Here is a 23242-nt window from a genome sequence, read left to right as displayed (position 1 = left end):
AGAGCGTGTACTCTGTCAATTGGAGCCAATACATATGGTGATATATCCATGTGAAGAATGCTCTATCTAAAAAGGGAATTTGGATGTCTCTCATTTGAAACTCTTCACCCCCGCCGCCAATATATCCTCAAGCCTATATTTCTTGCATTGTGAACAAACTTTACATGTCTTGTTACATATAAAAAAAGATTAATGCATGGAGAGAAAATGTGTGGTCTTACTCTTCATTTGGAACATGCGCACGAGTGATTTCTACCGGCTTCGGAGTAGTGAATCGACTAACCTTGTCACCCCAACCCTAGTAAGAGATCACCTTCTTGAAGAATTCTTTACCATAGTCAGGGTTGGCTATTTGCACCAGCTCATGTCCTCTCTTCGTAAAATAGCACCTTCGTCTCCTTGAGAGCATCTTTGTAATTCTTTTTGAACATGTCTCCATTTTGGTTCTACTCTCTACTACCTCGCTCAAGCAAGCCACTAATCTTCTTTTAGAATATCAAAATCGGACTATAATACATTTCTATTTTAGAAACAACATTTATGTAAATCAAAATACTACGTTGTAGGGTGTTTTTGAGGCAAGCACATACCTTGAAAACTAGTTGAGAGAGGAGTTCCATGGAAATATTTAGCCATTTAGATCTATTAGGTCCCCGAAGTGTTAGAGCTTTCTCTGCCCATGCATGATTCTCGTTTTGCTAAACTTTAACTACGAATGTGGATCGGCTAGCCCCACACTACATCATGAATATGGCATGTGTCATTGTGTTTGGCACATGAATGCTAGTGACCCTTATAAGATTGCATGCATAAGAAAAAAAATAGTATAATGATCACATATAAGTTCTTTGTTCATTTTTAACACATGAATAACAAGATTAAAGTCCACTTACTTATTTCTCATGTGGAGAACCATTAGGAACTCTGCCTCCTCCTCTTGTTGTAGGAATCGAACCACCCTACAATTCACCTTTGGAACCATGTCTCTATTAGATCGTGTGGTTCTTGCCCATTCTTGCCAAGCTCTGAGACGATGGTTACCAACACAGACAACAAACATCATCCTGGCCATGTGTTTTCTTCCCTCCGTCTGCTCTAGTAGCATATCAAAATGTGATGATCAAATGGAATGGGCTCTTTACTTGTGAAACTCTCTGAGACAATGAAAGCCACCATTGTCATCGGGTAAGTGCTCTCTTCTATGCCTGTTATCAACCCTTTGATACAATCCTCATTCGTGTGGATAGGTGACATAGTGGTACTTTGGGAAGGTGATGTTAATCATTGACTACGTGATCCTCCATCCAATTAGTGGAGATGTGCTGATCAATCACTAGGCCAAAATTCTCCTATATACAAACTCCTCTTCTTCTACAATCGTGGCACTACTAGCAACACGATTATTATCGGGCGTTCTTGGAGCATGCTTGACTAGAAATAATGCCAATGCATTGGTCATGTCGCTTGATGTGGCAGTTTCCAACATGACCACATCCTAAGATAGTGGGATCTCATCTAGCATGTCAGTGAAGCCCTTATATTGTAATCGAGTGCGAATAGGCATATTGTAGTTAGATGGTGTGTCAAAGGGAGAGATGAGAGAGATATGCAGGGTGGCTAGATGTGTGTGCGTGTGTGTGTGTGTGTGTGTGTGTGTGTGTGTGTGTGTGTGAGAGAGAGAGAGAGAGAGAGAGAGAGAGAGAGAGAGAGAGAGAGAGAGAGAGAGAGAGAGAGAGAGAGAGAGAGAGAGGGTGTGAGAAAAAGAGAGAGTACGGGAGAAGATGTGAGAGAAAAAGAGAGAGTATAGGAGAGGGTGTGAGAGAGTGAAGAAGGGTGAGATCGAGTATGCGAGAGGGTGGGGAGAGTATGCGAGGAGGAGTTGAGAGTTGTCTTGCGAGGGGGGTTAGGGGAGAGCATGCGAGAGGGTGGGGATAGAGAGAGAGAGCCATTGAGATAGGGGCTCAAGTGCTACCACATTGGCAAGTGCCACATGTATTGCATGCATTGTGGCAATACACGTGGTAGCGCCACACGCATACCTCACACACACACAAACACACATATATATGTATACATGTATGTATGTATGTATATATATATATATATACATATATATATATACATATATATATATATATATGGTCCAAGTACATGTATATATATATACATAATATACATATACATATACATATATATATGATCTAAATACACATATATATACATGTATGTGTGTGCATATATATATGTGTGTGTGTGTGTGTGTGTGTATATGGTCCAAATACACATGTATGTGTCTGTGGATATTATATATATATATATATATATATATATATATATATATAAATGGTCCAAATACATATATACATGTATATGTGTGTGAATATGATCTTTGTGTGTGTGCATATGTATATGTGTGTGTGGTGTGTGTGTGTGTGTGTGTGAATATATGTGTGTCTATATATATCAATAAATTTTTATTTTCTAAAAAATAATATTATGATAAAAAATAAATCGTATTAAAACGATCAATAAAAATTTGCCACATTATTTAAAGGAGTTAATCACCCTGTGTACTTTGTATCTCTTGTGACATTCTTTTTGGTTGTTGTGTTATGACATTCTTTTTAGTTGTTGTGTACTTCTTTTTACTCCTATTTACAAAAATGAGATGCATAATCTCCTTCTTGTCTTCTAAGAAGAATCTATGTTTCACCAATGGTCGAGTTATCATAGGTGCGAAGTTCTCACAAGAATAAGTAACACCCATGTCATTCTCTGGATTGCAAGCAACAATAAGTATTGGGTCCCAAGAGTTGCGAGTCCCACTAGAGCTTGCCTCTAATCATCAAGGGGAGTAGTTCTATGTACTTAAAGGCTCTCTTTCATCATCATGCAATTACTCTACAATAATTGATGCTTCATTACTCTCAAGCCCATAACCAATAGCCATCTTAGATAGCCCACCCAGAGCACTTCCAAGTCAATCAAACGTGATAGATTTATGCAGCCCCCTTACAAGATAACAACAAAGCTGGTGCATCAACCTTAACCATAGTTGCAAGAGGAGAGGTTAAGCGCATCTTGGAATACCTTTGTAGCATGAAGAAGGGAAACACATTACCAAAGATATTGATAAATGTCAAAGAGGTTATCAAGGTTATTAAGAGGTTATCAAGGTTATGGAGATTCCTAGGAAATATAATGGTGATATTACATTTGAGTTCCCACAAACTATAGGACCATGTACATGAATGGACTCCATGGAGCATAAGTATAATCCCTACTGGTGGTCAAAGCCACAAACATCCAACATTGCCTTCCTTGGAGTGTGCAGAAAAGCCATTGCCTACGTAGTTTGAAGTGGGTGAATGAGCTTTGCCCATGACTAAAAAACCATAAGGTCTCAAATACATCACATTTTAGTGAGGGCATGCTAAAGTCAGTCTCAAATACATCACATTTTAGTGAGGGCATGCTAAAGCCACCGTACAGTGGAGAGGAGTGCAATAATGTGTCTAAAAATTTCCTTTTCCATTACTACTCAATGCTTTCAATGTGCATCGCCTCACACAATTGCTGCATCTATTATGTGATGCTATCCGACGAGACGATGAGCCGATTAATGATACACATTGGTATCCATGAACATAATGTACAGGCAGACACATCCAAGGGACTAACTGATAGGACAAAGAAAATGGTGTCTAGGGTGTAAGGAGTAGAGCACCATGCTGAGGCAAGAAAGGTACAAATGTGTGTAGCTAAATAAATCATGATGGCAATGCTTATGCAAGAAGGTGGTTCCTAACATTTCATTGGGGAACAAGAGTTCGTAAACATTAAAGAGGAGATGGGATTGTTAGTGGAAGAGAGCTAAATTTATTTTATTAGGATAGTTATGTTTTTGTAAATTAGTTTGAAATATCTAGATAGGTAACCTAAACAATTTTATAATTAGGTTTTCAAGGTCGGTAACTGCAACCCGACAAGGGCCTTCTAACGAGAGCTTTGGGTTGGATGAACTATTGAAGCTAAAAATGAGAGTACACTTACGACTTTTTCCATGGAAGCAGGTTCCCAAGTCAAGGGTCCACAGGTGAGAAGCACTTTGTTTTTAAGATGTCCACAATTAGACCCTCTTCTCGATTAGATTTGGTGAATCGAATGTGACGGACCGGCTCTTGGGACCTTGGACATGCATGGATATAATTTGACCACACCCACCGACAAACATTAGATTGGGTGACCATGGCTTGTCATGTGTACGACCCAAGGTAGCAGTAGCATATTACAAATGTAATAAATGTGGTCAAAGGATTTCAGCTATGTTACATTGTAAATGACTTGAGTTTTCATGCAACATGTAGGATCTTTTAATAATTGCGACATGTGAAATTAAAGAGGAGGATATGGAGCCTCGATGTTTGTTTTGGGAGTGTATCAATGAGGTGATGGATAACCATGGTTATGAAAGGGCAGATTTCTTTGGTTTCATGGCACACGAGGCATAGGCTAACTAGAATACAGTTCAATATGTGTTTAATGGTGGCAAAAAAAATGTCCTAACAAATAGGGAGAGGTCATGCCTATTTCATTGGGAGCAAAGCATGGTTGCCCACACAACAAAATATGTGTGCACCATATCTCAAGGTGAGCACAAAAAATGTCCTAAACAAATAGGAAGAGGTCATGCCTATTTCATTTGGGAGTAGGGCACAGTTGCCCACACAACAAAGTATGTGTGCACCACATCTCAAGGTGAGCACAAAGCAATGTGTGAGAAGTGATGCATGGCTCCTACTAGTGAAGCTGCATTAGTAGAGGCTCGATTAATATGTAAATGGTGGTGCAATGGTCATGTCATGGATAGGAATGTTCCAGCAATGGACTCTTAGTCGAGATGGTGGGAGGTGCACATAACACTTGGGATAGTGTGATGACAACAATAGAGAGACGTAATGATGGTCCAAATACTCCAAGAACAAACCTAGCAGAGAGAGCATGTTATGTGCACATCATGTGCATACACTAGGAGGATAACCCACCCTAGGCATGTGATCATGGGAGCATGGGAACATGCTGTAGTGGGACTAGGGTTAGGCCTAACCTTGGATTGAGATTAGGGTTAGGCAACCAAGGGTCACACATGGAAATGGAAGGCTAAGAGTCACTCTGAAAATGGAAGGCCAAGAGTCATGTGCATATACTAGGAGGCTAACCCAGCCTAGGCATGTGAGCATAGGAGCATGGGAACATGCTCTAGTGGAACTAGGGTTAGGCCTAACCTTGGGTTGAGGTTAGGGTTAGGAAACCAAGGGTCACACATGGAAATGGAGTCACGCTCGAAATGGAAGGCCAAGAGTCACTCTGGAAATGGAAGGTCAAGAGTCACTTTGGAAATGGAGAGTCAAGAGTCACTTGAGAGCTCTCCTATATAATAGGAGGCATGGGGCACTCTCAAGGGATGTTCTCTTGTGTAGAGCATTGTAGAGCATTGTATCTACTCTCTTGTGTAGAGCATTGTATCTACTCTCTTGCCATTTCATGCTAGAGCTATGTGCTGCTGGATTGAAGACATGCTTCTTAGTGGTATGGGACACCAAGGTTAGGTATGTGGTTCTTCATTATGTTGATGTGTGCACCCTTGGGCTCGGGGGTGGTTGGGTGGATGAGTATATGCCTAGATTATGTATGTTTATGCATAGTGATTAGCTAGAGAGATCTTTAGGGTTTTAATAGAGCAAGCATGGGAGTTGGCTTACAGGGGAAGGGTTTAGACGCAAGATTTCTCTTTATGATGCATGTAATATTGATATGGCAAATGCAATTTTGTAAAGCACTAAGCCCGTCTCTCACTCTCAAGGCAAGCACATAGGGAGAGGACAAAGCTTGGAGAAACTAACGGAACAGATGTTTGCAAGCCCATCCCGATCCCCAAGTGGTCCGAACAGTTAATTAGGCAACTGAAGGAACACCCATGTATAAGGCACCTATCCCCCTGATTGGTGGCAAAGAAATTGTGTGTCACAAGAGACCCGCCACTACGGTATCGATATAAATGATGAGGAAATGCATTGTTCGAGGCATAATGCACACGTATGAGACCACAAATATGCGGGGAGGCCATGGAAGATCAATTTTAAGGAGCATAACCTACTCCTTAAAGAACAATGAAAGCCACTAAGTTTTGTGTGATTGAGCACAAGGTGAATGAAGCAATATGGACAATCCAAAAGACATGCATCGGCAGCAAGGTCACATTTAGGGGAATTCCTCATGATGGTAAGAGGTGTGACAACACATAACCATATCTGCAAAGGGTGTGTCCACACCATCATTTGAAGGGTATCGCAAAAGCACCCTAATGGCCTTATAAAGCACCCTAATGGCCTTATAAAACAGTGGATGTGGTTTTGCCCAGATTACATCCTTCTTTACTATATTATGGAGAAAAACATATATTCAAAGCCCAATCCGCCACCCAAGGTATGACTCATTGCTATGGGAACTAACCTCACAGACGAGGAGGTGTATTCATTATGGGAAGGTGGATATTAGGTGGAGAGCAAAAATGCAGAAGATGTCATGCCCACCCCTCCTACTAGCGATGGTGGATATTAGGTGTATTCATTATGGGAAGGTGGATATTAGGTGGAGAGCAAAATTGCAGAAGGTGTCATGCCCACCCCTCCTACTAGTGATGGTGCTACAAGGTCCTCTTCTGTGACACGGGAAATAAGAAAGAATCAACATGTGGGTCTGCTCTACGGGCACGAAGGCAGGTGGCTCAACCATGCAAAATAGCATTAAAGTTAGGTACCGCACCTAGATATAAGAAAAAGCGAGAAAACATTTAAGCTAGCTTTGAAAATGAAAGCTAGGGTGGTAGAAGAAGTGTAGAGGTTAGAGCACAAGCGCATGAAGTTTTCAAGATCGAATCACATAGGGATGATGCACACATTGGAAAATATGATGTGCATGTGAAAGACGAACCATGTTGTACGTGTTAGATTTTGCAGATCGAGAATCTAAGAGGAAGTATTATCTTGTGTGCAAGCACTTGTACTTCATATAGTTACGTGTTCTTAGCTTGAGCTAGAACGAGAATATGTTCATCCACCAACCTATCCTTTTTGACTTGGAGCTCTACAAAGCCTTGTCTCGTAAGAGAACCTACCCTAATTTTTTAGACCATTGAATGCATGGAATTTCACATGCCAAATTTTGACATTTCATATCCTAGAGTATTTTGGGACTTTTGGAGAACTTGTCATTAATGCAATATTTTTTTTCCCCATTTTTAGGTATCTTTCTAGCAACCTCATTGTAGAGGGTTCAATTGTGCAATATCTTATTTTGTGTTACCTTTGTGAGGCAATCGAGAAAATCACGTGGTAAGAGAGAGAGATAGAGAGAGTTGGAGGAAATCTTTATGGAATTTGCTTGCTCGATTCCAAAAAAGCACTCGCTAGAAATTGCTCGCCATATAAAATCCCCTTGCATATTTTGAGTCGAAGAAGTCTATCTAAGGCTTCACCTTTATCTTAACTTTTCATCATAATTATTATTTGTTGCATATTTTTAGTTGAAGAAGATATATAAGGCTTCACCTTTATCACAACTTTTATCTTATATTAATCGATGTGTAGCATCATGAAAGAATCTTACATTGAAATAATTGATGTATAGCATCATTGAAATCATTAACATACAATCATCCTTATGTAAATACTATTAAACCATCAATAGATAAAATAAAACTTTGATGTAAACAAGAGTAGCACAAAGCTTAATTAATGACTAAATCTCATCTTACATAAACCTTATGAAATTTTTAAAGGCTAACAATGGTCGATCAAATCCTTTTTAAGAGTCTATAAATAGTAAGCACACTTGAGAAGGCTTCATTGCACCATATGTAGAAAATGCAATAAGTTACCTAATGCGACTCTCACCACGTAAACCCATAAACAACCTATGGTGGGCAAGGATTAACTGAGAAACTTAGTTTAGAGCAAGCACACTTGAGAAAGCTTCATTACACTAACTTCATTACACCGTATGTAGAATAGATGACAAGATGGAATTTCAAATTGTAAAATCCAATCTTGCAGTTTTTTGAATTGCTATTCAAGTTTTCTAATTGTGTGGTGTGTGCGTCTGTGTGGGTGTGTGGGGGAGAGAGAGAGAGAGAGAGAGAGAGAGAGAGAGAGAGTATTTTGTGGGTCTGTATGGGTTTTTTGAAATTGTGTGTGTGTGTGTGTGTGTGTGTGTGTGTGTGTGTGTGAGAGAGAGAGAGAGAGAGAGAGAGAGAGAGAGAGAGAGAGAGAGAGAGAGAGAGAGAGAGAGAGAAATATGCACACACCCACACATTCACGTGCACATGTGTACATACACATGAGAGTAGGCAAGTAGGGGTAAAACGCCAAAAAACTCCTAACTAAACCCCATCTAATTGAGGGCATAGAGTGTGTATGTGTGTGTGATATTTAAACATAGAGTGTGTTTATATGTATACATATATAATTTTTGTGTGTGTCTAATCTACTTATGTGTTGATATATATTTGTGTGTATATGTATACATATAAACCAACTCTATGTCAACCATGTCCTCCTCCTCCTTCTCCTCATGATGATAATGTTCATCATGTGTATCAATAAACACATTATTATCCTTTTCATGCATCATCTTAGCAAAGGTCCATTGTCTTCTTCTCTAAATCTTGCATTATATTTATGTTTGTATATATATGTATTTATGTACATTTTTATGTATGTATATATACATACATATACATATATTTGTATATATACACTCATATATATATATGTTATATTTATGTAATTATATTTATCTTTTATATGTGTGTGTGTGTAATATATATATATATAAATATATATATAATTATCTTATATATATTTGTGTGTGTAATAATCACATATATATATTTATGTATTTTATAAATTTTAAAAATATTTTTTTTAAAACGACATGTGTGTGTGTGTGTGTGTGTGTGTGTGTGTGTGTGTGTGAGAGAGAGAGAGAGAGAGAGAGAGAGAGAGAGAGAGAGAGAGTGAGTGTGTAATTTTGGCAAGAAAAATAATTTTTGTGTGTGTATAATTCATTTATGTGTTGATATATATTTATGTATATATCAATATGTATTTATGTACATTTGTATGTATGTATATATACATACATGTACATATATATGTATATATACACACATATATATATGTTATATTTATGTAATTATATTTATCTTTTATATGTGTGTGTGTGTAATAATTATATATATATATATAATTCATATATTTATAGTTATCTTATGCGTGTGTTTTTTTATTTGTGTGTGCATAATCATATATATATTTATGTATTTTATTAAATTAATTTTTTTTGAAACGGCATGTGTGTGTGTGTGTGTGGGTGGGTGGTTGTTGTTGTTGTTGTGTGTGTGTGTGTGAGTAAAAGAAAGGTAGGGTTTTTTTTGCATGTCTTAAGTTTTTTTGTTCGTTGGGAGGATTTATGTGTGTTATCTTTGTAGAGTGCATTGTGCCATATGTTTTGTATAGTAGGTTTATAAGAATCCAAGTTGCACTTACACCTAGGGATAGTGGATTTGTTAGGGAAACTCTCGAACACTCTCACACAGCAAGAAAAAGGGTGTGTACTTATGTTTCTTTAATTAAACACACATATACACACACAAAGGTTAAGCATCCAAATGTATAGGTCCAAACATCCATGTACACACATAATGTATTCGCATTAGTATATTTGACACACATCGACGTATATAGTATTCATGCTTCTACTTACTTATATAATTGTATGTATGATTGACAAATGGAAGAGGTGACTTGCATTTTTTTTTAGCACATGAGAAGCACTCTTTCCTATGAGGAAAGGGTGAATACGGTTGCCGAGTTTGAGCATCGTTATTTCCATGTTCCAAGTTGGTCTGGCCGGTTTATGCTGTTAATTGAAACGATGTTTTCCAAATTACTATACGATTAGATTCAGATAAATTAGATAAAAATATTGCGCTCATGATTATTCAAGAAAGCCTTGGCTTGATCGTTATGAAATAGACTATAATGTCCATGGTGGTAGAGATCAAGCACACAACAAGTATTCGATGAGGTTATCAAATGTGTCCCAAAGCATAAGCTCCTTCGAAAATAAATATGGTTGTGTTATTGTTTAGTAACCATTGGTGGTAGATTGTATAAGTATTTTTAAATCTTTCTTACTATCTCTAAGTGTGAAAAAGATCATTATTGTTATTAATATATAGCTTGATTATGTTTCATGCTTGCAGACATGTCATTAAATGTCTTAAAGTTGGCCTATGACAATAACAAATTGTTGGATACGATCTTCTTTGAGGAGATGCCACAATTGGACTTCTTTGGATATCATTATAGCCCAAAATGGGAAGTTCTTCGCTTTGATGGGTGGGATAATATTAATCCTCGATATATTTATATAGTCTTAGATCCTTATAGGCTAGATGACAATCTCAAGCTCCTTTTAATCAAAGAGGCATTGGGATTATTAGATGGCTTTTACATTGTTAGGTAGTAGATGTGGGAGCTCCGAGGAAAAGCACTTCATTTTTAGGAAAATATTGAAATGCATTCTAGCACATGTGGAATCAAAGCTAATAGCCCATTGGCAGAGGTGTTGAAGCTTGCAAGGTTAATCATTTGGGACGAGGCTCCAATGATATATAGGTATACATATGAAGCACTAGACAGGACATTATGCAAAGTGACACAATGTTTGGTAGAACAAAATTAGCATAAGGGACTTCTCATTCACATCACAATAGACTTCATATTCACAACATAGAATAGTTATGAAAAACAAGAGAAGATAAGAAACAATGCAAATTATAATTGCCAAAATATTTGTCATAAGACAACCAAGTTTGTCAATAAGTTTGCTGCGATACAAACTAACTTTGCAATAATGCAAAGTATCATTCCCAATATCGTTGCCACAATACAAAATGAGTATCATGTGAAGCCAAAACTATGCCGTCATAAAGAAGGTAAACTCATTGTATCTCCAAGATCTTTTTCTTCACCCATGCGGCCAAATCTAGCTTCAACTGCTCCACGGCCTCATGTTTGAACCAGGTCCTAGTCAACTGCACACATAAGAGAAAATAAAATCGAATGAGTACAACTCCTTAATTGTGAAACTTAGAGATAAGACTCAAGAGAAGCATCTTACATAGCTCTTCGATCGTTTGCCGTATGCCCCCTCAATCATCCGTTTCATGTAGGCCATGACATAGAATCCACAATCTACAGCATTAGGCTGTTGCGGCACCTGCCAAAGAATCAAAGAATGAGTGAACCAATACAAATTTTCATGGTTAGTGATCACAAGGGTGCCAGGATTATTACATGTGGTTTCTCCAAGGTATCCAAGTTCCTTGGCCTCTCCATGAACTCCCTCAATGAGTTGTTAGAGCAATATGAAGCCATGATTTGCAAAGCCCTAAAAGCATAGTTGGTGTAGATGGTTTTAAAAAAAGTCTTTTTTGTTCTAAGATAACAAAACAAGTAGCCAATATGTACCTGTAAACAGATGACAAATGAGTTGGAGACACTACCCTTGAGAGTGGATCAAGATATAGTAATCCATGAGTCTCCCATGGACAATGCACTAGCCTTTTATGGATATTGTTGTACAACACAAAAAGTTGCCAATGATGTCTATAGAATGTGAAGCAACAAGAACACATTAATCCATTAAGCATCCTAATAGATAGTTTGAACATCAAAGGTACTAAGTTAGTAGACCTACCCATCCACAATTGGAAAGAAGATAAACAAGTACTTTGCCACATCTACCTCTCCACAAAGTAACTATCAAACTTTTTTGCCTCTTCATTTCGACATGCCTTCATAAAGGCATACCAAAGACTGTCACAAAACCAAGCTTTTTCGAAGACATGACTTGGCATTGTGTTCTCAAACCACCTATAAATTAAGCGGTTCATTGATGTCACACCCGTGCAATATACATATGCATATGGAAAAGATCAAGCCTTTTTTTTAAAATAGACTTACATATGACGCAAATTCATTGTCCGTGTCGATGCTTTTTGAGTCACAATTGACTCCAAAAGGCTACCATCAACCTCAACAACTTGATTCGATGCATGAGACACAAACTGAATAGCAAGACCACTCTCAAACCTACATAGTGTAAAAGACGTATGATCATACATGCTAGTAGAAAATGATTCACACATGAAAGACAAAAGACTTCTATTAAATAGCCTTATGATCATACATGCTAGTAGAAAATGATTCACACATGAAAGACAAAAGACTTCTATTAAATAGCCTTACCTCTTAATGAAATCATCACATTTCAAAGGTTGACTTAAGTTAGCATCTATAGTTGTGCTTCCATTCGCAACAATGACCACGGTAATGGGAGCACTTGTGCTAGATAGAGGGGAGTCACTAATAATAGTAGGAGACCCAAGTCTTGTGGATATGCCAACCTATGCAAAATTAGAGAAACATTTGATACATATCCATTCTACACTTTATGAAAGCAACGTTTACATAAAGGAATTTATTTTTAACACACCTTCGCTTTTTTGGCCATTTGCACACGAGTTGCAAGGGGAGTTTCCATTGGCTCTCCGATTTGCAATGAGCACAAGATTCGGCTTCCCTCCAAGAACGTACGAGCGTTATCCTCTTTCATAGGAGCTAAAAGTGGCCCTTGATCATCAAAGCTCGCCAACTTCTCCTACAAAAGAGAATGAGCAATATAAATTTAATGACAATAAAAGAACATCTACCACGTTGTAAAAAAGAATGAGAAAAAAGCATTAAGCCTCTGTCAGGAGAGTATTACCGGAGTGACTACTTCGTCACGTACTTCATGTGATCCATCATTTAAAGGATTGGCGGCGGGTGTGGATGTCGTTGCATTATCCTTCGCTATTAAGCGCCTCTAAATTAAGAAAACACTACTCAAAATGATGCAAACACACATGAATATAATGCACTACCAACCAAAGCAATTATTCTATACTCACATGTTTCTCATAGCCTTCAGCAATCCGCTTGTTGATGCGACTCAAGCGAACATCCTTTCCCGCGAGGTATTTTTGCATTGCACTCTCGACCTTCTCTCTAATGTAAGTATCCTTGCTTTCAAAGCACGATCTTTCATCATCACCCATTGCATCCCAATCCTCTTCAGCCCTCTTTTTAAGTCGAGCTTCTTGAGTCCTCGTGTTTTTGTTGAGCTTCTGGTTTGGATTTTCAAAGCGCGCACGACATTGCTTTGTGTACAAAGCTCTTGGGGCCTCTTGAGTGCGATGACCTAGAGGACGACCACCCTTTCGCATAGGAATGTCTACATTGATATGATGCTTTTTGCGCAAATGGGACTTCACGCAAATCTTACCGGTTGTGCCAAAGGGATCGCGCGAGGACATTATTGATGCAATGTTATGCCGGTCACATATTTGGAGATATGTGAGTGTTTTAAAGCTCACCCAAAACATGCGGGTTAGATAGAGTGCTTATAATGGTATAGAACATGAATTTGTCAAATGGTCATTACAAATTGGGGATGACACTATAGGTCAGCCAAACAATGAAGCCATAGTGGTAATTCCACCACAAATGTTGATCCATGGCAACTTTGTTTTGAGTTTGGTAGAATGGGTATACAAAGATCTTCAAAGAGTTGAGGATTATGCATGCTTCTTCAAAGACCGTACTATTCTTGCACCACGAAATTTAGAGGTTGATGAGATCAATGAACTAGCCTTGAGTTCGTTGCATGGTCTTGAAAGAGAATACCTCAGTGCAAATTCTGTTGTTTCTTGCGAGAATGATGCAATGTTGTATCCAATTGAGTACTTGAACAGTTTGAACTTAGGTGGTGGTTACCTTCCTCACCGCTTACTTCTAAAGATTAATGCCCCTATCATTCAGCTCCGCAATTTGGACCCTCCAGGGACTTTGTAATGGTACCAGATTGAAATGCAAGCAATTTAACTCAAAGGTGATAGAAGTAGAAATCATTACAAGTACAAACATTGGATACAGAGTCTTTATTCCCAGGATAACATTTATGCCTACTATGCTTCAATTGCCTTTTGACATGAGAAGGAGGTAATTTCCTGTCAGGTTAACTTTTGGTATGTCAATAAATAAGTCCCGAGAACAAACATTGAGTGTATTGGGACTTTATTTGGCCACACAGGTATTCACACATGGACAACTGTACATTGCTATGTCACATGTTAGATTATCCGATGCAGTGAAAGTGTGTGTAAAGCATATTGTGGAATATGAAAGCGGCACAAGAGGTTCAAATGAAGTCTTCACAACCAATGTTGTCTACAAGGAGGTTTTGCAAATGGCATGCCGAAGAATGTAAATGTAAATGGCAGCTTCTTGCAAATGTTAGAGACTACATTTGTGCATATCTTTGTACAATGAAGTAAGCATTTGAATGGAGAATGTTTCCAAAGATGTGCAAGTGTAGTCTTTGTTTGCTTTTGGATTGCTTTTATACATAGTGCCATTATATTATTCGTTGCTTGGCTCAAGCTACTGAGCGTGCACACACACACACACAGCCATATATATGTGTGTGTGTGTGTGTGTGTATAGAGAGAGAGAGTTATATTTGATATCAGGGGTATATTGCTTAGGATGGATGTGGCAAGGAGATCATTTTCATTCGTTTATGGTGATGGACAAGATATTGAAGGTAAATTTTTTAGACGTTTGCTATAATATAGTCGTTTTCCAAGATCTGTTTAATATTTTTGGCTGAATTATAGACCCTCCATTTTGGGGAGGACAAGCAATAACATCTCTAATTATCGAACTATTAGAGAGCACTAGTGTTTTACGGTTTATATAGAAACTTCCTTTTTATGTAGCTTTTGTGTTTTGTTTGATTAATTTATATTTTTATTGAAACATTCTCTTTGCAATATCTTTACTTTTTAGAACCCAGATTGTTGTTGGGTTTGTATGGTCGAGACGTGTGTATGTGACATGCACACATGCGTTCATAGGCGCACACACACATACACATATCTTCCAGTTGTAGCATGCATGGTTTCAATGGATTACATGTACACGTACACATACTTACATGTACATACATACGAACATACATACATACATCTTTATGCGTGTCTGTGTGTAACTCGATGTGCCTAGCTTCTAAAAGGAAAGGAAAGAGTGATTTTACACATATTACTTTTGCCTTTAACTACATAGAAAATACTTCCTTGAAAATGTAAAATTCTTCTTGCCCGTCGGAGACGGGTTGTGAATCTAGTCAAATCAAGAGATGGTAACAAATTGGGGTTGACTTCCCAAAACCTCCAAAACTGCACAATGTACTAATGTAGTCTTGCAAGCAAAACCAAAAGTCTTCAAAATTAAAGACACTTAAGCTACCTTCAAAATTTAAAGGCTGTAAGCTTTATGATTTGTTTTTAGCTTTGCCTTTGTTTTCTTTTTATAGTGTGAAGGAGGGTACTGAAATCACTTAACCACTCTGGAACACTTAACCACTCTGGAACTGGGTAGATTCAAATCATGTACCTCCCTTTTGGGAAAATTATTTCGGTCACTTTTTTTCACTGTGGGAGTGGGTAGATTTGAAATCCTATACCTCCCTTTTGTGAACCCATTTCGATCACTTTCCATTATGGGAGTAGGTAGATTCGAATCTTGTACCTCCCTTTGAGGAAGCTACGGTGCTACTCTTGTGGAGGCGGGGTAAACCCAAGGAGGCAAGTTTTAGATTTGTTGAGAAAATGTTTTCTACACTGGAATAATATATGCGTAGGTAAATCATGTCGGGTTTATGAAGGGTGCCAACAACAGGAGGCTTGATTTTTGACGGGCACCTGAAGTTGATAGGAGTGGTGAAATATAGCAAGTTTTTTTTTTGTATTATAGTGTAATTTTTTATAGGCATTTTAAAAATTTTACAAGTATTTTACGACGAAAATGCTAAAAAACGGACGTGACGATGAAGGCCAATCAAAAAGCAACTACGTGATCATGTAGGGTTTATGAATGATTAAACGGAAAACTTAAAAAAGCGGAGGACGTTCACGTGAGGATCTTAAATGGCCTACTTACAAAAAGTGCTAAAAAATGGGAATGGACAAAGGGGCTACAGGGGGCAACTAACTATTTCAGACTCCAGAGCCAAAATTTTGATTTGAAATTTTCAAGCGGGGGAAAAATGCCAAAATCGATTTATACGCCGGTTGTCGAAAAACACAAGATGACGGTGGGCAGTAAAGAGATCGTGGGCCGTTCGGTAGCAGAGAGAGAGAGAGAGAGAGTGAGAGCCGTTTCCACCATTTTGAATGCGCATCGTGGGCGATCTTCCCCTTCAAAACGCTTCTTCTTCCCCACTTTCAGACAGCTCCACTCCACAGCTGTTCCGCCGCCCCCCCCCTTGCTCCCACACAAAACTTCTGTTCCCCCCCCCCTCCCCATCTCCATAGCCCCCCAGAGCCCCTATTCCCCCACCCCAATCTTCCTCCTTCACAGAACCCCCTTTAGCTGCTCTGCTCGAAGCGAGACGCCATAGCTGCCCAGCCCCGAGCTCCTTCCTCACTTCGTGCAGCTTTCTGTTTCTCGCCTCTCGCCATGCCTTTCCGCAGTAAGAGCCGCAACACCGTTTCTCGCTCCGAGAAGGAGAATGCCTCAGTGGGCGAGCCCCTCTCTCCTCGCCTTGTTCGTTGCCAAAGCGACAACACGCAGCGCAGCTGCTCAGAGCTCAATGTCAATGGTCCCATAGCCAATCGCAACAGGCCTCTCACTGTCAAAGCCAAAATGTCCAACCTAATGCAGCTCAACGCCGCCCTTGTCAAAGAAGTCTCAACCCTGAGGGCGTCCCAGTCTGAAACCAGCGAGAAGCTCTTCCAGCTCGAGTCTGGCCTGCGGGCAGACAAACAAAAGCTTGAGCTCGATTTGTCTTCTCTCAATGAAGAAGTCGCTCACCTGACGGCAGAGAACAAGGAATTTATTGCTTCTAAGGATGAGCTGCAGTCACGCCTCTCTGCTTCTCTTGCACGGGAGGAAAATACATCCCAGGAACTAATGATTATGCAGACGGAGATGAATCAGAAACTGGTGCTGGAGAAAAAAGCTTTGGCTGCATTTGAAGAGCATCTGCTCTCTGCTAACTGTGAAATTGAAAAGCTCTGTTTTAACAACAAGAAGCTTGATGAAGAGGTGGTTAAATTAAGAGATGAAGCAACTCGCCTCGCATTTGATAGAGATGCCTTGCTTGCAGAGAAGCAGAAAATTCTAGCAAAGAAGGCAGAGACAGAAAGTGCACTGACTGTAATGTGCAAGAAGGAGAAAGAGCTTATTGAGCTTCTTACTTTAGAGAAGGAGGCTGCATCAAATGCCAGGGATGAGCTTCAATCTAAGATCCGTGAACTTGAAGAGCTGCATCTTTCAAAAGAGGAGATGATTCAGCAGCAGAACGTCTACAAGGAAGAAGTAGATGCTAGGAGCAGAGCAATGGAAGAGCGAATGCAGGACAGCTTCCACAGCACAGATGTCTTGAGAGTGCAGATGGAAAAAGAAAGGGGAAAGCATGAGTCTGAAGTGACCTCTCTGAAAGAGGAAGCTGCTCGCATCTCTGCCGAGGCATTAGCTAAAATCAAAGCTGTAGAAGAGCATTTGCAAGGCAGCAACTCTAGCGCTGATTCTCTCAGAGTGCAGATAGAAGAAGAGATAATCAAGCATGAGCTCGAAATGAACTCTATGATAGAGACGACTTCCCGCATGGCTTCTGAGGTGAGTGCTCTCTCTAAAGAGAAACGGATGCTAGCTTTGAAGTCTGAGAATCTGCACAAGGAACTTTCCAGGGTGAACCAGAAGCAGCAGGAGACAAGCGAGCAGCTTGCAAGGGAGCGAAAGTCTGTCGCAGAAGCTCAAAAATGCCTTCGCAGAGTTGCAAGTAATGCCGAACAGCTGCATCTTGACAGGGAGAAGCTTGCCAAGGAAATAGCTTTGCTGAAAGATGAGATTGCTCGATCTGGCATGGAGAAGAGTACCTTGCTCACAGAGAAGGAAATAATGCTTGCAGAGAAAGAGAAGTTGGATGGTACCATCTCATGCCTGACATCAAAGCTGAAGGAGCTTGGCGAGCAGCTACAATCCCAGCAGAAGGCAACAGATGCAGCTCAAGAAAGCATTGCTTTCTTGTCAGCGAGCAAGCAGGCAATGCTTGCTGAAACAAACAAGGTACAGTCTGCTTTTTCTGACCTTGATGTGAAGCAGAAAGCTCTGATGGAGCAGTTGCATGCAGTGAATAAGGCCATGGCTGCAGCCCAAGAAAACATTTCTTCCTTAACTGCGGAAAAGAAGGCAATGCTCGCCGAGAAGACTGAAATGCAATGTGCCTTTTCTGATTTAAGTTTAAAGCAGAAAATTCTGAAGGAGGAGTTGGATGAAGAGAAAAAAGCCATGGCCACTGCGGAAGAAAGCATTTCTTCCCTGAATAGTCAAGTGGAGAAGCTTCGCATTTTGAATGCTAAGCTTGTCGAGCAGGGGGCATCTCTTAAAAACCAAACAGCTAGTTTGGAGCTTGACAGAATTGACATGGTCGAAGAGAAACAGAAGATGCTGTCCGAGAAGGATAAGCTCGAGAAGACACTTTCTGAACTCAGCTCGAAGCAGCAAAAGCTTCAAGAGCAATTCAATGAAGAGAAGAAGGCTGCCTGTGATGGCATTCTTTCTTTGAAGTGCGAGGTTGAGCGCCTTCAGATTGATAAAGAGAAGCTCTCCAGTGATCATGCATCTCTCAAAGAGGAAGCAGCCCACATGGCCATGGAGAAAAGTAGGGTTTCTGCTGAAAATGAAGCTTTGTCTGCTACGAAGGTTCAGCTCGAAGGATCTCTTTCTGTCCTGAGCGATAAGTACCAGCAAATTTCCGAGCAATTGGAAGCCGAGAGGACTTCTCTAACCATTGTCCAAAGAAAACTGAACTCTGAGATAGAGCAGCTTCGTCTGGAAAACAAGAAGATGTCTGCAAAAAACACTCATTTGATGTCTTGCATCACAGTCCAGGAGAACAAAGTCAGGCACCTGCTATTAGAAGAAAAGAAGAAAGAGGAGGAGATTGCTAGCGTTAAGAAATTGCATGCAGATTTGAAAGACTCTCATAATGGTTTGGAGAATAATTTGGCTACACAGAACGTGGCTTTTGAGGCACTAGAGAAAGCTCATGAAATCTTGAAGAGCAGCATCGAGGCAAAGACTGAAGCAGTAATGACACTTGAAAAGCAGTTGGCTGAAACATCTGAGCACATTCCTGTTCTTAAATCTCAGCTTGAAACCATGGCTGGAATGCAGCATATGTTTGAAATGCAAGTGAAGGCCTTGCAGGATGATCTCATTGCCCAACATGCAGCACTGCAAGCAGAAAGAGAAGCTAAAGCAGCCTTTTGCAGCATGTTGGATGCCAAGAATGCAGAGGCCAATAAGCTTGAAGAGCAGCTGGTTGAGGCTGCAGGGAAAATTTCTATGTTGGGCACCCAACTGGAAGCTAGCACTGAGACACAGATTGAAATGGAATTCAAGATAGATTCTTTGAAGACTGATCTAACTGTTGCAAAGGATGCAGCTACTCAAGCAGATAAAGAGGCAAAGGCAACACTGGATGGTGTGCGGGGTGCTAAGAATGATGAGATTGCAAAGTGTAAGGTCCAACTGTGCGAATATTCTCAGCAGATCTCAGTGCTAGAATCAGAAATGGAAGCGAACAAAGAAATGAAAATTCAACTGGAGTCACAGGTTAAGAATGTAGAGTCTGAGTTGCTTGCTGCAAGGGCAGCAGCTCTTCAAGCAGAGAAGGAGTATTGTGTGGCAGCAAAGTTTGAAGGGCAATTCAATGAAGCTTCTAGAAGGGTTTCATTATTGGAAGCACAGATGGCAGCCAAGGCAAGCAGGCAAAATGAACTGGAATTGCAGATAATGTCCCTGCAAGATGACCTCCTTGCTTCCCACATTGCTGCTGCTAAATCAGAGAAAGAGGGTAGAGCTAGTATGGAAAGTACGCTGGAGAGTGCTAATTCAAGGAGCAGGGCCTTGGAAGAGCAGTTAGAGTCTATGAAAGCATCATTGTCTGAGATGCAAAATAATGCCAACAGAGGCCAAAAGAGCATTGCATCTCTACAGACGCAATTGTCCTGTTTGATGGAGGAGAAATCTTCCCTTGAAAAGAAGGCAGGATCTATGAACCCCAGGTCTATGGAGAAGGCAGAAGCTGTGGCAAATGGTGAAGGAGACAAAGGCATGGGAACAAAAACCCAGAGAGCAAAAGTGTTCATGGACGAGAAAGCAAAGCTGGTGAGGCTAGCTTTACCAGTGGTCCTAATATCTGCTGCCAGCTCCATAGTATTTGCAGGCATACAGTCTTACATGCGAGGATTAGATAACTAACTCTTGCTATCTTTCTTAAGATTGCCAACCTGTTTTGATCTAGTCTACTTTCAAGCGCAAAAGATGCTAGTTTTAATTTTTGGGGGTGTTTAGAAGTTGCAATAGGATTAGCATTGGCTGTAGCTATCCTCTCATCAAGAGCCTGGGATTAGAATTTTGTAGTCAAGTATTATCATGTCTCCTTGTGCTTAAGGAGGTCGTTCTCTTCTAGTAATTTTTATCTCTAAATCTGTTAGTAACCTCAACTAAAATTTTGAGGGTTTTGTTGCTACCTGCTGCGACAGGTGTTGCGGCCACTGTTTATGAGAAACTTTGTTCTTGCGATGAAGTAGAGGCAGATTTCTGCTTGAGTGTAGTGGGAATGGGGGTTGTATTTGTTTTAGCTACGTCTTTATTTGTGAGTGCGTCCTTATTTGTGAGTTCTTTTGAATCCATCGGAAGGGCTAGTAAAGTATATTATGATATATATATATTTTTTTGATAACCTCTTGTCCACACTTGATATCTAAGCAATCTCCATTACCTTGATCCATCTAGTGGTTAGCTCTAGTGAGGGTAATAAGATCACTCAATTAGCCTCAATAAAGAGACGATCTTTTTTTCCCTAGTGAATGTCCTCAATGACACTTTGCAACCTTTCTAATAACATCACCACCTCTTTAGCACAAGAGCTTGCTCACGAAGTATATGTCGGGATCCTAATCAAGTTCACACATAGATCTTCATGATCCTTTGTGCTACCATTATGCAACTTAATACAACCCTAGTGATAGACAATGTTGAAGAGTATCGATAAATGATGTGGGCATGGAATGTGGACACATGAGGTGTGTCTTTTTCTTACAAATTTTCAATTATTCTCCCTCTTTTTCTAAAATTATATAAAGTATAGCACAAGGCCTCCTACTTATTGCCTCATGTCTAATGTTTCTTGAATTGCTTTTCATTGGTTCCAAAACTCTTGAATTGACAAGTGACATGCTCACAAGTGTCCTTTAAGAAGGTTTGATTAAAAATAGAAGGATGTTTATGTTTGGTATTTGGATGTTACCAAAAGAATTTTTGGATCTTACAAAAGCGTAACTTTAAGCTGCATATAAGAAAATCATACAAGGCCTCCTTGGTCCATGCACATCATGAATTATAACATTTCAATACACGGCACAAATTATGACACTTCAATGTACCATGCTCATCTTGTGGGGGTGTTCGAGCGGTCACCACAACAACTACTCCTCATATAGGGGGCTTTGCAAAATCGAGTACATCACCCATTGTAAAAACACAAGGGTGGAGCATTAAGCAAATGGTTTTCTGACTTGCTTAATGTCTAGATAGGTGAAGTATCTCTTCAGTCCAATGCCAAGTTGATAAAGATGACGCTTCAACAAATCTTTTCCTAGAGCCTTTGTGAAAATCACTTGGGAAAAGGGTCCTTTAATGTTGTCTTAACCCTCATTGTTTTTAAGACTCTAGGAAAAACCCCTCGATTCATGATTTCATATTATCCCTTGGGACACCTTATTTAATGTGAATCAAAGCTTGTTGCAAGCCTACCCAATCTGGGTTGAATTTCTCAACCTTCTCCCTTGTTTATGCCTTGCCAATGGCTCTTTTTCTAAGTAGTTGGGGCCTACTTTATATATTCCTATTGATCCCCCTCCCTAAGTAGAGCCTCAAACAAAGTGTGCATCTTATGGAATACCTTCTAGTTCTTTGAAGATAGATGCATAAGAAAGGGCAAGGGAAAAAACACTCCTCCTCTGATAAAGTTGAGGGAAGAGGATACTTTTATGAATAAATGGGGCTTTATATTTGGTCCACCAAAGGCTAGTACACATAAGCCTCGTACAACTAGAGCAACTAGAGAGCAATGCCCTCTACCATATATTCAAAGAACTCCTTGTTTACAAGACAATGAGAGTGACTCTTCTTCTCAACATTGACTAGAATGTAGATACTACATGGGTTCATCTCTTGAAAGCTTAGATGGAGAGGTAAAGGCAATCCTCTTCTCATAACAACATGGGGGATTTGACTCTCAAGGAAATGAGGTGGAGATGGCACCTAATAGTGCTCTTTCAATGACTGAAAATTCGACGAAGTATCTTGGAATGCAAAAGGGTTGAAAGACAAAACAAAACCTAATGCTTTTTGGGGACATGTAGCTAAGAAGAAGTGTGCTATATGGGCACTCCAAGAACATAACATGTTCAATAAACATGTTACATAAAGGGTGTAAGAGAAAGTAAGTTTCAACAATATACTTTGGAGGGTTAGAAAGTAGATATAGTGGGGTTGTGATTGCCATCAATAGAGCCCTTAAACTCATCGTGATAGCTAACCATCCTAATGGGAATTCAACATAGAGATCACACTTTTGGGCGAACTATATATGATTTGCATACAACAAACTAGAGAGGTGAGATGTGGTCTTGGCTTTGGAATATGAATGGTATGGGGGGACTTTAATATGGTGGAGGATCATATGTAGACATGCAAGGATTCTATAGGGATGTAGTGATGTTGCTATTTTGATGGGCTATGAAAATAGGTAATGACCCGACCTAGTTAGCAAAAGAGGTATTGTGGATGGTTGGAAACTTGGGGATTGGTGCTCAGACCTGGGGTATACTTATTTCAACTTGTAATATTCTAATAGCTCATGCAAGCTAGATAGAGTGTAGTTTGGCACAAGGCTGGATCCCAAACAATCTCAAGGTGCCAAGATGCAACATGGT

At 39.7% G+C, this 23242-nt stretch overlaps 1 protein-coding gene across 1 annotated transcript; it reads left to right on the top strand.

Moving 5' to 3' along the window:
- Positions 1–16578: 16578 nt before the first annotated feature.
- On the top strand, positions 16579–20772 carry LOC147627808 (uncharacterized). Its single transcript, XM_086814782.1, has one exon. It carries the CDS (start codon positions 16692–16694, stop codon positions 20499–20501), a length of 3810 nt encoding a protein of 1269 aa, XP_086670908.1. The 5' UTR covers positions 16579–16691; the 3' UTR covers positions 20502–20772.
- Positions 20773–23242: the final 2470 nt, after the last annotated feature.

Source organism: Cibotium barometz, chromosome 20 (assembly GCF_041138505.1).
Source record: "Cibotium barometz isolate CiBa-2024 chromosome 20, ASM4113850v1, whole genome shotgun sequence".
In the NCBI taxonomy this organism is placed as follows: Eukaryota; Viridiplantae; Streptophyta; class Polypodiopsida; order Cyatheales; family Cibotiaceae; genus Cibotium; species Cibotium barometz.
Note: the sequence above shows the minus strand (reverse complement) of the source record. Positions and strands in the feature narration are given on the sequence as shown.

Excerpts from the sequence above, each read along its gene's own strand:
- LOC147627808 (XM_086814782.1), top strand. The coding sequence starts at position 16,692 with ATGCCTTTCCGCAGTAAGAGCCGCAACACCGTTTCTCGCTCCGAGAAG.